General features: G+C 46.8%; 1 protein-coding gene across 1 annotated transcript in view; it reads right to left on the reverse strand.

Moving 5' to 3' along the window:
- Window positions 1–14,316, reverse strand: part of LOC122387256 — a 30,679-nt gene extending 16,363 nt beyond the window's left edge. Inside the window, exons 1-3 of the mRNA XM_043377315.1 lie at window positions 14,145–14,316; window positions 12,112–13,834; window positions 1,437–1,581 (exon numbers count right to left, since the gene is read on the reverse strand). Of these exons, the coding sequence (XP_043233250.1) occupies window positions 1,437–1,581; window positions 12,112–13,834; window positions 14,145–14,226 (1,950 nt within the window). The 5' untranslated portion in view covers window positions 14,227–14,316. The remainder of the gene's footprint in view (window positions 1–1,436; window positions 1,582–12,111; window positions 13,835–14,144) is intronic.
- Window positions 14,317–16,556: the final 2,240 nt, after the last annotated feature.

A 16,556-nucleotide genomic window follows, 5' to 3' on the forward strand; every position in this document is an offset into this window, starting at 1 on the left:
TAAAAACTGTCTTCGCATCTAGAGCCGCTAATGGCTATTTTGACCCCTGTGACCCCTGAGTCAACCTCCGAAATGCGGCAAATGCGTCATAGGACACACGTCATTGCTGAATCTCAAGCTGACTCGCAATATAACAGAAAATCCTGACCGCAAACTAACACCGGCCAAATTGCCCCACACCCCCGGCCAAATAACCCTGCTATAGTCTGTTCCATTCCAAGTTTGCAGCCGAAGCGCCGCACTCATAACAGCACGTGAACAACGCTAGTGCAACTTTTTATGCAAATGCGCCAACGGATTGGAAAGCTGCGCATTTGAGACTTGATTTGACGCTCTTCAACAGTCATAATGTCCATGTATATACGATCTCTATGATAATGTCGTCAATTTTGTCGGCTATTATATTATCAATTAATATGTACTTAATTGTTAAGATGTAAATTTTGTATTTAATATTTATTCTTTTCAAAATGTTCTAAAATCAGTACGCACTTCAGGGCGGTGCGGTCACCAGATAGCAAATAAGTCGGACAGGCACACAGGCACACGATGTGCTCGTATTTTTCCGCAAGAAGTGGAGGCGACGGGCGTCTGAAAATTGGCCTAGGTGCAAAGTCCGCCTAGGTATTGCCGTCGCCTATGCGCCACCGGACCGGAGCAGCGGAGCAATCAGGAAAAAAAATATTGAGATGGTGATGACATCTCCAAGAGAGCTGATAACCCGAGGTCGGTCTGCGGACGGATTGCAAGAAAACAAAAGCGGATGAATAAAAATATAAGCACTAAATATTGTCAGTGGTGTGCTGTTATGGCAAAGTGTTCAAACGACCTGATCTATCATAGCCGTAAACGAAATAAAAATGTTTACGCCAAGCAGAGGCTAGCACGTAATACGACTGGATTGGCAGATTTTAATGCTGCTCGACAGGATGATGCCTTGCGAGATCACTTTTTTGTTCAAATATACAGTTTCAATTTTGTTTTGCGTTTCAGGGTTAACACAAAATACGGAAAACGTTGGGCACACGTGTCTTCAAAATATTCTGGGGTAAGGCCCTGTAAATATCGCCGGGTATTTTCGCCGCAGGAACTCCGCAAAAGTCCTCCTTGATTTTTCATTGCTCCCCACGTGCGAATGGCGGGCAGCGCTTCGGCTGCAAACTTGGAATGGAACAGACTATAGTGGGCAATTTGGCCGCCTTGCAGACCTTTGTAATATGTCACAATTTCAATATAAGTAATAACTCTTAGCATTTCAAGTTCACTGTCCAGTAAAGTAAAATAAATGCTACACCTGCCAGCGTTGAGAAAATGCAGAAATGTGTCGTCAATTTTAAGCTACATCGTTTTCTAAAAAAAGCGGCCAAATTACCCCAACCTCCCCTAACTACAAACTGTCCTGACTGGGTGACCACTGACCAGCCCGTGAAACATACCGCTGTCGGCGGGTCTCGCAGTGTCCTGGGGTCAACGGCCACTCCGACCCCCAGTATCGTCAGGATGCAGCCGAGCCACAGGGGCAGGGGGTGGCGGGCAGCCCGCTCCCTGTCCGACACCATCGCACGGGGACTCGAGTCGCCACTGGAACAAACAGATGACAACTACATCACTGCGGTACTGCAACGGATCGCACCACGACAACATCGCAGCAGTGAACCAATCATCGAGTCCAGTAAAAGATAGTAGCAGCAGGGACGAACTTCCGGACAGACCAGACGTGAGACGTCGCTTTGGAGGGCATATCAGTCTTATTCTGCCGTCCAGTCAAAACACCACGCGTCAATATATGGTCATTTCTCGTTTTTTTTTTTTTACACTACTGTGACCGGCTCGAAAAGCTCTGTTCTGTTTCATGCTAGTTTTTCCTTCAAAAACAAAACATAACTTTATGAGAAAAACATTTAAGAATTCACGTCTTTGAAGAGCACGGAAATGGCACAGTCAAAACCCACTACGTCGGCAAAAAGTGCCGACCCAGCCAGCAATCCCAATCCGTTCCCCCCGATCGGGATTTTCGGACTCAGCCCGCACCACCCCGATCGGGACCGGAGTGGGACAGGATTGGGAAATGAGACACTTTGTACGGGCTGGAACGGTCCGGATATCCCAACCTAACCTGCACGGTCGGTTGGGAGATCCCGCACGCATCCGAACCGCCTTATGGCATTTTAACAAGCGATGAACTCCGATCCCGACCGGGATGTCCCAACTCGGCCCGCACGGCCGGTTCGGGAATACCGCAGGTATCTGACATATTAACCGCAGTCTTATAACCGCAGATTGCTGTTATGCAGATGCGACCACTATGCTTGCGCCACCGCAACCCCTTCGCCTCTTCATTATTCTCCAATTCAACCTTTATAATGCCTGCACGACAAAATGAATTACATTGGACACTGAAATATATTCACCATAGACCTCTGTACACCACGTGCGCACGTGCACCAGCACCCCCTATTTGAGAAATGTGATAGTGTCGGATGTATTGTATCTGGTCACCTACCAAATTTGAGCTCAATCGGTGGAGCGGTTCTGGAGATATCATTAGACCAACTTTGTAAACACCCCTCACGCGCCACGCGCAGACCCTCCTCTGTGCCAGCCGATATCTCCCGGAGACATTGCATTCAATTTTTAATGCACGGGGCCATCAAACAGTGAAGACCGGACCTATCTGGGTGTTACTGATCTCGAGATATAACATCTGAAAGTTAGGGCCACTATGGTCATGGCCGAAATTTCTGCGCTCAGTCCAGGTGTACAGAGGTCTATGTATTCACAAATTTATTGGTTGCACACAGGTCAAATTTTTACAAATTCACAGCCTGGCCAGCACATTCATGGCGTCGGCCAACATCTTAGCACCGCTGCAAGGCGCTGGCACAGCGGACTCACTTCCGGTGTTCACAGTCATTATAGCAGGCCTGCGCCTTGTTCGTGACGGCTCCTCTGCGGACAGTGTGTCCGTGTGCCGTCACGGGCTTCAGAGAGCCACCGCGAAACTATGTAGACGGCTGGCATCTGGTCGGGCGGTTCACCACTGTGCGAAGAGAGCATCTGAAAATGACCAAGAGGTAATTAATCAAAGTCTGGGACACACTAAAAATCACTAAGAAATAACCCACATCTGACATTTCACGTGGTATGCCTGGTAATTCAGGTTTCAAACCTACAATGCAACCAACCACACTTGACAATGAAACCAAACATCTTCTGTCCATGATAACTGATCAAACATGCGACAGCACGAGTGTAATTCACATGCCGTACAACCACAACGAACATAAAAAAATGTAAATTACCTATAGCTTTCCCGCTCCCTACATCACGGATGAAGTGTGCACTATACTCACCCTGTTCTCAAAGACGGACTGATTTCCCTGCAACGACAACAGTTGAACCGACCGCTTGCTAGAGCCAGTTCAAAAGCAATATCTTAAGGCAGCAGCTCAAAGGAGGGATCGACACTTCACCAACGCGGCAGCTAGACTGGCCGCTGCGCTCAGAGGACGCGTCTGCCTGCACGCGGCCCATCTGATTGCTTTTCCAGGCTTTCTGGGCCACCGCATATGGTGCCCGAAGCGCCTTCTCAGATCGGTTGGGATAACAACGTAAATCACAAGCCTGTCTAAACATGGGATTCGATTGGGCTATCCGTACCGCGTCCCAACCGATTAAGCATGCGGTCCGGAAATCCCGAGTCGCCCCTACCGCCGGCCATCGAGGTCCGGTATCGATTGGGACAACCCAAGCCTATCCAACCCGGTAGGGACAAGTCGGGACATCCGGAGCCTATCCCGACCGTCCCCAACCGCATCCCGGACGAATTGCTGGCTGGGGAAACCCCACACGTTATGGCTCACCTTCAGAAGCGCCACCGGCAAAATCCACTACGTCGACAGACCCATCTACGTTCTTGAACGTACCTCAATGTTCGTTAGCCGGCACGGGCGGACATCGATAGCAGCGCCTCTATCGGTCACTAGGGAAAGCTGGGCTGTAAGTGACGAAATACCGGCTGAGTTGTCACACGTTGAATAGGTTTATAGACATCCGTCTTGTGAAAAAGTTGAACTTTTGCCTTCAATATTTCTACAGGCAATTTTAGAAGTGTTTTCACATAGATTACAACACCGTTTAGATTATTGTATTCACTTGCAAGCCTTCCCTATTTTTCTTGATGATGCGGGAACTATTTCTAATTAGTGTTTCTAGCTTAACCCGCGCACCGACGGGGGGGGGGCGGATATCCGCCCCCCCCCCCCCTGAGGTTTTTCGCGGATAGCGGGAAAACCGCGGCGCGTAGCGCCGCGAAATTTGGTATGACTATTCCCTCATCAATTTTACACATGGTGTGCAAGTTTGAACCTCCTAACTTTTAAGGTCAGGTCACCAGGTCACTTTGAATGACCCAACCTCAAGTCACTTTTTTGCAACTTTGTCACCGTTCCAGAGCTACAGTAGATGTCGGAGGCCTTTGAAAGTCGCAGGATGTTATTAGGTCACTAGTAGCTACAATTTGTATATCTCGGAATTTTGATGTCGGTGACCTAAGGTCAGGTCAATTTCGCGACCTCCCCATTATAAGTCAATGGGGGAAAAATCAACTCCCTGTTTTTACCACTAAAACGGGTCGGAATGGCTCCATATACCATACATGACTTCACATACGATCAACCTTCACTACCTTGAGGTCTGTTTTGCTGTTGGGCAGCTGTAAGGTCATGTGACGTCATCAAAGGTCACCAAAGGTTTTTTGCCAATAACTCCTTACAGGAACAAGATACAGCCGCGCAGATGGTCTCATTGTGTTCAGCTCGTCAAGACGCATCGAATGATATGCATGATGACCTCGAGGTCACGTGACCTGAGGTCAACCTTTGACCTTGACCTTTCGAGGTCAACATATATATCATTCGATGCGGATTGACGAGAGGATCACGATGATGCCCTTAGTTTGTTCCTATCTTGACTACTTCGAAAGTTATTCGAGAAAAACCCTCTCCATATCTAGCGCCGCCATTTTGACTTTTTCGACCCCTGTGACGTCATCTTTGACCTGACCTGAAAATGACCTTAGTAAAAATTGTAGACCTTGTCCGTGCGTATCCGATGCCGTTTACTGCTTGTCGCTATCTTGCTTCGTTCTCGAGATCTCAGGGGGGGGGCGGTCATCCGCCCCCCCCGTCGGTACTAAGTTGGCGCAGACCCCCGTCGGTGCGCGGGTTAATAAGAGAACATATTGTGCAAACAATGGAAAAAGCATAGATGGAAGATTTTAAATGCAATTTTCTCTAGCAATTAATGGTAAATTCTCTACAGATCAAGGAAAAGGTGCATGCTAACTGATAATTTAAAGTTCTTGGGGCCAGTTGTTTTCTTCTTTTCTTACGTCGCCCCAATGGCCGCGAATATACTTGTAATAACGCCTATCGTTACGTCAAAACCCATTGCCTCATCAAAAAGATGACGTAAGGGCTTTGTTTTTATTACACCATTGTGACTGGCTGGAATAGCTCCTCGTATTTCATGCTGATTTAAAAAAAATGGCTTTTGGGGAGAGGAAAAGCAAATTTAGAAATTCACACATCATTGAAGAGCATGGAAATGACGCAAAAACCCACTACGTACACCAAAACCCTCACGTCATGGCTAACTTTCAGAAGCGCCACCAAGGCCGTATAAGAGGCGGCCTTGGTCACCAAAAAGGCGACGTAAGGACTTTTGACTCTCACTTATATGATGTCTCTACTGCAAACATTTTGGTGCCTTACGTCACCAAAAAGTTCGGCCAACCTTTGAAGGAATCAATAGTTTTTAGTCTCCAATGATAGATCAATGAATTTTCTTTCGACAATTCCTGTACCATTTTTCACGAAACCCAGCCGATCTTCTACGGCGTACAGGGTAAAGATTTCTCTGCACGCCGGCACCCGCGATCCGCCTCTCCGAACATCGAGGCCGCGGTCCTCGGTAGCGCAGTCGGTAGCGTATCGGGTTACGGATCCCAGGGTCGTGAGTTCGAATCCCGGGAGCGCTGCGTGAGTTTGGCTAGGATTGAATGATGTAGATTCTTGAATGTTTGCATAAATCGATTATTAATAGCTAATTGAATGTATCCGCCCACTAATCGGCCCCTAAAACCTGTTCTTAAGAAATTTAAGAAATGAATGTCACGCGCGCGTCATGACTGCCAACCATAAGCGCTACCATATTCTAGTTTGAACTAACTTTTTGCTAGTCCCGACCACATACAGGTTTTCTAGTAGTTATACTAGAAATTCCTAGCAAAGTTCGTCCTGCCCTTCACTCAATATACCCTGCTTGAGACAGCCTATAAAACGATGCAACGGATGCAAATATGAGGCTCGAAAGCAGCAAAACCAAGACCAACCAAGCAAACACGATGAAGACGATGTTTATTTGGAGGTTGACTTTGCAACCATTGACCTATAATAAGTACCTTGTGCACTTGTGCACGGTACCCTGCTAAACGGTCCCTTACGGTGTACCAAATTTGAACGCAATCTGCCTAGCCGTTCTCGAGATGTGGAAGCGACCCCTGCACGTGCCCGTGCGCACGTGCAGCAGCACCCCAACCGTAACACATGGAAAAGCATAATCCTTTGCATGTCCACCCACTTGCCAAGTTTCAGCTCAATCAACCCAGTCGTTAAAGGAAGGGTGCCACCTTTTGGACACAACGCAGTTTTTACAAGATTAGCCTCACATGAACCTAAAAACCGGCTTCACTTACCTATGCTCGAGACGGTCAGCATTGAATCCGCACGTGAAGTTATCATTTGCGAGTTTTGCTGCCAGCATTCGGGCAGGCCACTGAACTCTATAATGTGGAATGCGCATCGGCCGCCAAATGGTGTCCAACGGTGCCGCCATGTTGCGCAGACCAGAAAGCGGCCGCCGCCTGTGCTGGGGAATAGGGAATTCGGGACCTCGATTTACGTTTGCGGTCGCTGCATCCGTTACGCTCAAGCTATGTGGACACGGAACCCGGCATCTTACGCAGAATTGAGTGGAGAACAAGATGAAATCCTAAAAAATCATCAGCTATAAGGAACTAATACGTTAAACCCTTATAAGTCAATGGGGAAATATGAAAATTGTTATTTTGGCGCCGAGAATGATCTGAAACTATCTCAAGCATATAAAATCATGATTTCACGCACTCTTTGCAAGGTTCTATGCTTCATATTTGCATTGTTGCCCTTGCGTGACGTCATTTGTGACGTCACAAGGGTCACCATTTTTCTTCAATAACTCCCGATCAAATTGAGCTAGCGAGTCGGGAAAGCCACCAATGGACTCAGGAAGACCTGCCGAATCGAATGATATGCGACATGACCTCTTTCGACCAACTTCGTGACCTGGGGGTGCTGACCTGAACTTGACCTGAGGTCAACATCCTAAGTTGACCTGACCCGAACAAAAAGTATATCACTCGATGCGCCTGAGCTAGCTGAACACGATGATGCCAAAATCGCGGCTCTACGGCCATTTTTGGCGAAGTTATTTACCAAAAACCGAACCCGTGCCTTAGATCACTTGACCTGACCTCAGAGGTCACCGGTTGACCTGAGATCCTTACAGCGGGTTCCTACCAGTCACTCTGCATTATACTTTGCCGCATACGACCACTTTACCACTTAATTCTAGTTTAATTAGCGGTGCATTAGCGAGGTGGGTTCAATCAACCCCCTCGGCCGGGGCAAATGTAGGTCAGGCGAGTGAATTTGAGGAATTCTGAAGATACGATCGTGTTCCCCACTCAATTCTGCGTAAGATGCCGGGTTCCGTATCTACGTAACTTGAACGTAACGGATACGGCGGCCGCAAACGTAAATCGAGGTCCCGAATTCCCTATTCCTCAACACAGGCGGCAGCCGGTTTCTGGTCTGCGCAATATGGCCGCCACCGTTAGACACTACGGCCAATAGGGTTGAAGCGGCATTGCTCCCCTGTGGGGCAGGCAAAAATCTTCAGCACTATTTCCTCGTCGTGTTAAGGGTATTTTATAAAACATGAAATCAGCAAAGGTATGTATAAAAGTTATACTTTTGAAGCATGTTTTATCATTTTGAAAGGGTATATTTTTTCTTTATGGTATACACTTAATTTTTAAAATTTTAATTGGGAAGTTTTTCTAGTAAGTTGCATGAAGGGTGAAGGGTTCCATAGATCTCTTAAGCATTGTAAAGGAAAAACCTTTACTCGACTTATTTGATGTTCTTTTGACGTATCTTACTTAGTTCAACTTACTTACTACAACTTAGTTCAAATCATGTTATCTTCTTCCTTTTTATTTGTTCATCTTTTTGTCTCAGTTGCGCCATCAATGCAAATGGCAGAATGATATGTTGCCATGACAACAGGATATGCCAGCCGTCCTAGCTGCCACATCAAACGACCTTGAGTTGTAGTGGTGATATAAACAACGATCTTTTTTTGGCCAATGTATTAAATGCAATGTTTCGTTTTTTTTTTTGTATATTGTGGACGCGCTAACCACGTCTAAAAATTCAAATAAGTAAAATAGATTCATAGAACAAAAATTTCGGAAGGTGGCACCCTTCCTTTAAGATATTGTAGATCGAACAAATTCGTCACCACTTATTTGGCACTTGGCGCGTGTCTTGTCCCTCGACCCATACGACTTTGTGCTATGTTCACGTGCTTAAGCTTGGACGTTTCTACATTGTAGATGTAGTTCTAATTCCTGATGTGGTCTTGTTCCGTTTCGTCGTGTCATTAACGAGAACGAAGTGGATAAACTTTCGCTTTTTCCCATAGACAAAGGATTGTGTCATTAGTTCGTTCCCCTACGCGAACGGTGGCGCTAGTGTCGTTCAGCGGGAACGGCTTCCAGGCGCTGATTAAAGGGACCCTCCCACCTTCAAAAAAGTTAATGAATTGGCATGAAAGTTGTCCCTTGGTTCAGAAAGAGCGAAAACGAATATCTACCAAATTTCACCGAAAAATATTCACTGGTTTTCAAGATATTAGGCTTTTACTTTTGTTTACTTTTTGGGATCTCCCCTGTTATTAGCGACTTTATTTGGAAGCAATAATTTGGCAGCCTTAAAGTGCGGCAGACGTTGCGCGCAAAGCAGCGTATACCACCACGTGTTAACGATGGTTTTAGTCTAAGATTTAAAAATCGTTAGATCTCCGCTGACGTCACAAATTCTAAGGGGGCATCCCAATGCATTAGCCCCTTAGAATCCGAAAACTGCAAGTTTGAAATTCCATATCTTCGAATTAAAGCATTTTTCGATGTTGTGAGTGCCCAAACCGGTATTTGCAGGCCATGGCCAACAATTTGGCTATCTCAACTCAAAACTAATGTTAACCCGCGCCCCACTGGGGTCTGTGTATAACACGCCCTACTGGGGGGGGGGGCTATTCATAGCCCCCCTCCTAACTCCGAAACTACTGGGCCGATCGTCAAAATTCAAACGGCGTCTGATAGCCCCGGAAAAAACTGTCGAGCTAAACCTAATTTCATTGACCTCGAGGTCACCGATGACGTCACAGGTCAGGTCAAAGTAAAAATTATTAGCACTTTGGCTTGTTCACATTTTGGGCTCTGGCCGCCGTCTTACAAGTCAGATCAGGCTCATTTTTGGTTTCCACACTCGTGAACAGATGCTCTAGATACCTTGAGGGTACCAAACTTGTACTTTGATTTTCAGGTCAGGGTCAGGTCATCACAGGTCACGAAAATATTATATCATGCGTCGGCCACGTGACACATGTTTTATGGTCCATTTAGGCCATAGATTTCGAATTTGATGTCATCTGTGTCATTCGAGGTCATTTTGAGTCGAATTTAGCTTAGGTCAGGTCACTTTCAGGTCAAAAAAGGTCAAATTTTGAAGTTAAAATTTTTCAACAAAAAAGGTGTCTATTGGATGCAGTTTGAGCTCAGGAACACGATGGTGCCATTTATATTGGTGTACGATGTCAAATACGTACTGAAAAATTGATTGGAAAAATTAATAATTGTGAATTTTTTGCAATAATGCGTATAACTTGGCCATTTTTGAAGATATTTAGCTAAAACTTGCTAGAGTTAGTCATAATCATGCGTTCTGTCACATATATTCCGGTTTTTTCGAAAAGTCAAAAACTTTTTGAAAAAAATGTAAAAATATAAATTTTGAATATTATTATATAAGATTTTCGAAATTTTCAAAATTTTGAAAATCCGAGATAGCAGTTTGGTACCGCGGTCAATTCTGAGTCCTTTCATGCAAAGAAATTGGATCTAGCTTAAAAACTGAGCTCTTGGGAGCGATTGCCGTCGTTCAATGTTTTGCGTCGAAATCGGACGAACATGACGTCACTCTGACGTCATTTCCGGCCGACCTATGGTAGCTACGAAGTTCAAATTTTGACACAAGGTGTAAAATTGATGCAGCCGAAAGTACTGAAAGTTTGGCGTCGATCCGTCAAGCGGTTTGGAAGTTATTGCAGAAAAACGGGAGGGGGGGCTATAAATAGCCCCCCCCCCAGTGGGGCGCGGGTTAAGGTGGGAGTTTTTAATCGTTTGGATGGTTGGCATGGGTGAAGACATTATAGTCAAAATTGATGTGAAAATGATCAATAGGGTGGTCCGTTTTTGGAAAATTTTCGCTGACACAGCTCGGCTGTTGCTCTTTAGATGTGTTTTTGGGCGCTGATCACGAATCTGGCATCAGAATGGCAATTTTCGAAAATTTCGAGACCGCACTGATCGATCAAAGATTTTCAAAATTACTGAATTTTCGACGTTCAGGCTAACCATTGCCAAATGCTGCATCTGTCGATGAAAATTGCGCTAAGGCATGATAGACAAAACCTTTTCAGTCATCTTTACACCAGTCGCAGTCGTCTTGTGTCAATGACACGCCTAAAAAATTCGTCCCATCATTATCTCCACACCCGAGCTTCTGTTGGCGCTCCAGAGATGGCGCTGCTATCGGCTCCGCGCGGCCATCAGCTGCATTGTTTTTTATCGCCGCGACGGTTAGGCGGATTTTGCGGAATGTGGTGTGAGTGTGTTGTAGTATTGAAATGCTTATTATGTTACATATTTTAGACCTAGGTATCCATATTTCAAACCTCGAATACAAATAGGGGAAGTGTTCCTAACCCCCATCCCTACCCCCGTCCAGGTAGTTTATCATCGCTGCACGCTACGTCTTTTGAGATAGAGATCTGAAATTTAGTCTAGCTGCTCATTTATCCTTTGTCGAGCATGACTTAAAATTTGAAGAATCTGTGACCTTTGGTTCTGGAGATATGACCTCGTTTTCAAGGTCATATCACGGCCGAAAACGCCGATTGGCCATGTTTCGCGCAAATTGAACCATGCTTGGCCAATTTGTAGTTGTTGTTTTGTAGTGGTTGTGGTTGTTTTGCCATGTGTACCATTTCGAGAATCAACCAGAGTATGCCTTGAGTCAGCATGAAGGTCGAGGTCATTGTCAAGGTCAAGCTAGGTCACCGTAAATAGCCTGCATAGATGTGCCGCTTTCATGACTGCTGTAAGCCCCTCCAGCCCCCCCCCCCCCAAATCAACACCTCCTTTATTAACGTCTCCGCCTACCCGCGCACCCCCTAACTATCGTAATTCGTAACGTTACTTTTTAATGGCGGCCGATACCTACTACCAACCTCCGGATCGAAGGTAATGTCTGACGGTAGCTCACGCGCTGAGACTAAAAAAGCATCACAGCCGCCAGCGCTGGCAGACATTCCGATCCGAGTCGACCCGAGTGAGATTCTGAGAGTCTGCTGACACTGCCATGGATGCCATAGTACCTATTTTGGTCAAATAGTGAATGTTATTGCTTGGATTATCGTCCACTCTATAAATACCTCACTAGCGAATACTTCGACAGATATATTGACAGACAAAACATATTGGGTTGCACCAATTTAAACGCAGGATACACTGAAGCTTTGACATATAGTTAAAATGCATGACACCGAATACCTACCTACATTTTGAAGAACCGAGAAAAAACTGAGGCAGTCAGTGGTGCCCAATAGGCTACAACAGCAACGCGAAACTTTTCCGCTCATCGAATGTTGCATCTCTCAAATCACTTGCTCCGCAGCCGCCGGCGATAGGCCACCTTGTTCAGGCTGTATCCGTCCTGTCTGTCTCTTCCAGCGACGGCCGCCGCTGCCTCTGTGGTTAGTTTCACACTTCGTTCCGTCGACTGTGTATGGCACGGTATGTGTGTTCTCAGTGGCGTCTCCAGTAGTTCATTCAGCTTCTCCACGCTGAGTGAACGGATGAATGGCGGTTCCACATCGTTCTCCTGTGCGTACTTATTCACATCTACAAGTTCGGTGTATGACTTCGCACCGAGGTTAAGTTCTGGGACCTTGTAGGACCTGACCTTGTCCGGCTTTTGGCGCTCTCGTGCCTCTTGCACCAGCTGCACCGCCTGGTGCCGCACGTCGTCGTCGTCATCACCCAGCATGGCGAGTAGCACCGCCTCGGGGTGAGCCATATAGCCGTTCCTGCGCACACTCTGCTGAACTGTGTCGAGCGCGACACCACTGAGATGCCGGCGCTGTCGCTCCAGCTGATTGTAGAGGTGTTTTGGTGCCTCGACCAGGTCTGGCTGGTGTCTGATGGACATAATTGCCGGCACATACACGGTCACCACATAAACCGCCAGAGTGGTCAGGTCGTCGCTCGGACACTGCTCGGACATGTAAACCCGCAGGAGCCTACTTTGGGCGGTATGCCATCTGGCCATGTTCAGTTTGCCATGTTGGCGGTGGGCCACCGCTGTGCCATTGCCTGATGCAACAGCAGAGGCACACTCCAAAAGCAGGTGGAGGTCCTTGCTGAGGCCACTCAGCACGTCTGGAGGAACCTCGGGCAGCTCCGCACCTGACAGGGGCCGAAACTGGGCCATCGGCAGCTGGTGCACCGGACCCGCCAGCATCCGGCCGATTGGACCGGAGAAGCTGGATGGTCCTGTGGTTTCACCGTCTATGTTCCGAAAGAGCGCTCTGTAAGGCAGTTCTGCTTGGTGGTTGAGACAGACTACCCGCGTGAGTGGTCTGCCGAGGAGCCGCTCAAGGTGAGCCATCAAGCCCCCGCGGTGACCTACCACTGAGTTGGTGCCGTCACCACCAATGGTGGTGACCGTGGACACGTCCACGCCTCGCTCGTTCAGAAAGCTGATGAGCTGTTCAGCTGTTGCCACACCTGTATGCCGATCACTGCACGAAAAGTGTCCGACAAACACGTCGCCCGGATGCATATTAACGGATATGTTGTGAACGGTTTCAGTCAGTTTACCCGTCGCGTCGCTCCGACATTTATCGTTTCTGCCGTCACAAAAAACAGCAGAACAACCCGAGGTACTGGCCCCCACCTCCCTGATCTTTTCCTGCCGTGTTTTATACAGAGAGCGCTGTATCTGGGATCTGCTGACAGGGGCAGCCCCCGCAGCCGCTGAATATTCAGACACTATCTTAGATGCCTTGCGCGATCCCACATCACACGCATCCAGTGCCTCAGATACAGATGACAGATTTGGTTTTTCTCGCGGAGGCTGGTGCCATGCTGGCGGCACAAAGTCAGGATCACTGTTCGATTTGGCAACATAGCTGGAGGCACCGCTTTTGCTGGGGTCGGTATACTCGCCCGGAGAAGTAGCGACCGCGTCTGGAGTTGCCTGGATGCGACGACGAGCTGACCTGGACGCCTCTCGGGTCGGACGGAGGAACTCTGGATGTGCTTCAGAACTCGGCACCGGGTCGAGACAGGACTGTGAGGAGGAAGAGGTCCCGGAGCACGAAGGACCTGGGAGGAAACAAAGACAAAAATATGTCATATATATTGTGTAGTAACATGTATTATATTAGGCAACGACTACACAGCTACATTTCCATTTAAGTTTCCACTTGCTATCTCTTAAATCGTAAAAAGTACATTCAATTCAAAACATTTACGTGAAGGTTCCTTGTGAATGGGGGGGGGAAGCATAGGATGTATCACGTCACCAATTTATTACCCGCGTTTATATATGTAATGTGCCACGAACGAATGGAAAGGAACAATCATTGGCATGCATTCATTCATTCATACTCATTTGTTCATTGTCTGTTACAACCTGGGTAGGAGATGGTCCCAGAGGAAGGTCCGGCAAGACTGTCGGCGGTAGCAGAGCTGCCGGTCGTGGTCACAAAAGCCATCGGAGAACTTGTAGAATCCACTCTTGTGTTTCTTTTAGCTTCTTGAGCCGTTCGCTTAGATCTCCTCCTCCAAAGTGATGTAGTGTCCCGATCAAGACCGGCCCCCGCCGAAGTTAGTTGGTAGCACTGCTGCTCCACGGCGTACATTTCCTACCAGCCCATAGGGTTTACATGTTAAATGGCCTGTTTTCGGCGAGCAATATCTCGGTCAACCTTTGAAGGAATCAATGGTTCTTAGTCTCAAATGATAGATCGATGAATTTTCTTTCGACAATTCCTCTACCATTTTTCACGAAACCCAGCCGATCTTCTACGGCGTACAGGGTAAAGATTTCTCTGCACGCCAGCACCCGCGATCCGCCTCTCCGATCGTCGGCGCGCGGTCCTCGGTAGCGCAGTCGGTAGCGTATCGGGCTACGGATCCGAGGGTCGTGAGTTCGAATCCTGGGAGCGCCGTGTGATTTCGGCTAGAATTGAATGATGTGGAATCTTGAATGTTTGCGTAATCAATTATTAATAGCTAATTGAATGTATCTGCGCACTACTCGGCCCCTAAAACCTGTTATTTAAGAAATTTAAGAAATGAATGTCACGTGCGCGTCACGACTGCCAACCATAAGCGCTGCCATATTCTAATTTGAACTAACTTTTTGCTAGTCCCGACCACATATAGTAGGTTTTCTAGTAGTTATACTAGAAATTCCTACCAAAGTTCGTCCTACCCTACACTCAATATACCCTGGATCAAGACCGCCGATTCGCAGCCGTCGTGCGCCTCGCTGATCGGCCAAAAATGCCCTGTCAGCCTCTAGCTCTGGTGCGCGCGCACGGTTGCTGATGTCAAACAGTGTGCTCATAGAGACTGTGGTGCCACCATATTTTTCCCATCGCTTCCTTTTTCTCTCTTTTGTCATCCACAACTTTCTCACATCTTTCAATACACTCTGATCAGATCGCGTAGGCAGTGAAGCCTTGTGCCACAAAGCCAGTGTCTCATTGGTCACTTTCTTCAAACATGGTTCAATTGGCGCCTTTCGCTCATCAGTTACAGACCGCTCTTCCATCATTTCAATGCGCACCATCAGCAGTCTTCCAATTACATCACCATTCGTTGGAAGCTGCTCTTCCGGCAAACGTTTTGGCTTTATTCCAAACTGACGGTGCGGCTCGTTCATTTTTCGTCGATAGAATTGTCCTTCCATCACTTGGCATAAATGACTCACTCAAGTAACTCAGGTTAAGGTAGATACTAGATAGGTACTTGAACTATTAGCTGCCTGTAAACAATACAATGGAACAGTGAGGATTGAATATTTTGTGTAATAAAACATTTTCCCAGGCATATACCTTTGTAAAAAGTTAAAAACTCCACTTGCCAATATCGAATGCAAGGCCTGTCGGAAAACGGGTAAACATCTATAAAGGAAGGATGTTTGGTATATATGCGACTTAGATGTGAATGCTATTCACTTTTAAAACCACTCATGACCTTAAAATGCGACAAATAAGAACCGCTTTAACTACTTACCACACCACAGCTCATTATCGCAGCACCAGCTGTGCCGTCACGCCGATAAATAAACAATACAGCTGATGGCCGCGCGGAGCCGATAGCAGCGCCATCTCTGGAGCGCCAACAGAAGCTCGGGTGTGGAGATAATGATGGGACGAATTTTTTAGGCGTGTCATTGACACAAGACGACTGCGACTGGTGTAAAGATGACTGAAAAGGTTTTGTCTATCATGCCTTAGCGCAATTTTCATCGACAGATGCAGCATTTGGCAATGGTTAGCCTGAACGTCGAAAATTCAGTAATTTTGAAAATCTTTGATCGATCAGTGCGGTCTCGAAATTTTCGGAAATTGCAATTCTGATGCCAGATTCGTGATCAGCGCCCAAAAACACATCTAAAGAGCAACAGCCGAGCTGTCTCAGCGAAAATTTTCCAAAAACGGACCACCCTAATGATCAATAACATGCCAAAAATTGTATTGGTTCTTTAGTTTACCAAAGAGAAACAAAAGAGACAAGCTTTCGACAACACTGTCATCATCAGGTCTGAGTTTTTGAAATTCCTTTACACACTTCACAACATACAAAAACATATTCGCACGCTACAATGATGGAAAACATTCCTCCGTTTGTATGTAGGTAGATGTCGAGATCCAGATCACAAAATTCTTATTTCAATGAAGTTTGGCATGATATCTAGCTTACGACATGGCGACCGGGCAGTACCTACGCTTTTCATTCGTCAACAAGTGCTTGCGGAGCTGCCGCTCACACTTTTGAACACAGTCTTTATGCGTCAGTTTCTGTGACGCGTCAT

This window comes from Amphibalanus amphitrite, unplaced genomic scaffold (assembly GCF_019059575.1).
Source record: "Amphibalanus amphitrite isolate SeventyFive unplaced genomic scaffold, NRLGWU_Aamphi_draft 000279F_arrow, whole genome shotgun sequence".
Lineage (NCBI taxonomy): Eukaryota > Metazoa > Arthropoda > Thecostraca > Balanomorpha > Balanidae > Amphibalanus > Amphibalanus amphitrite.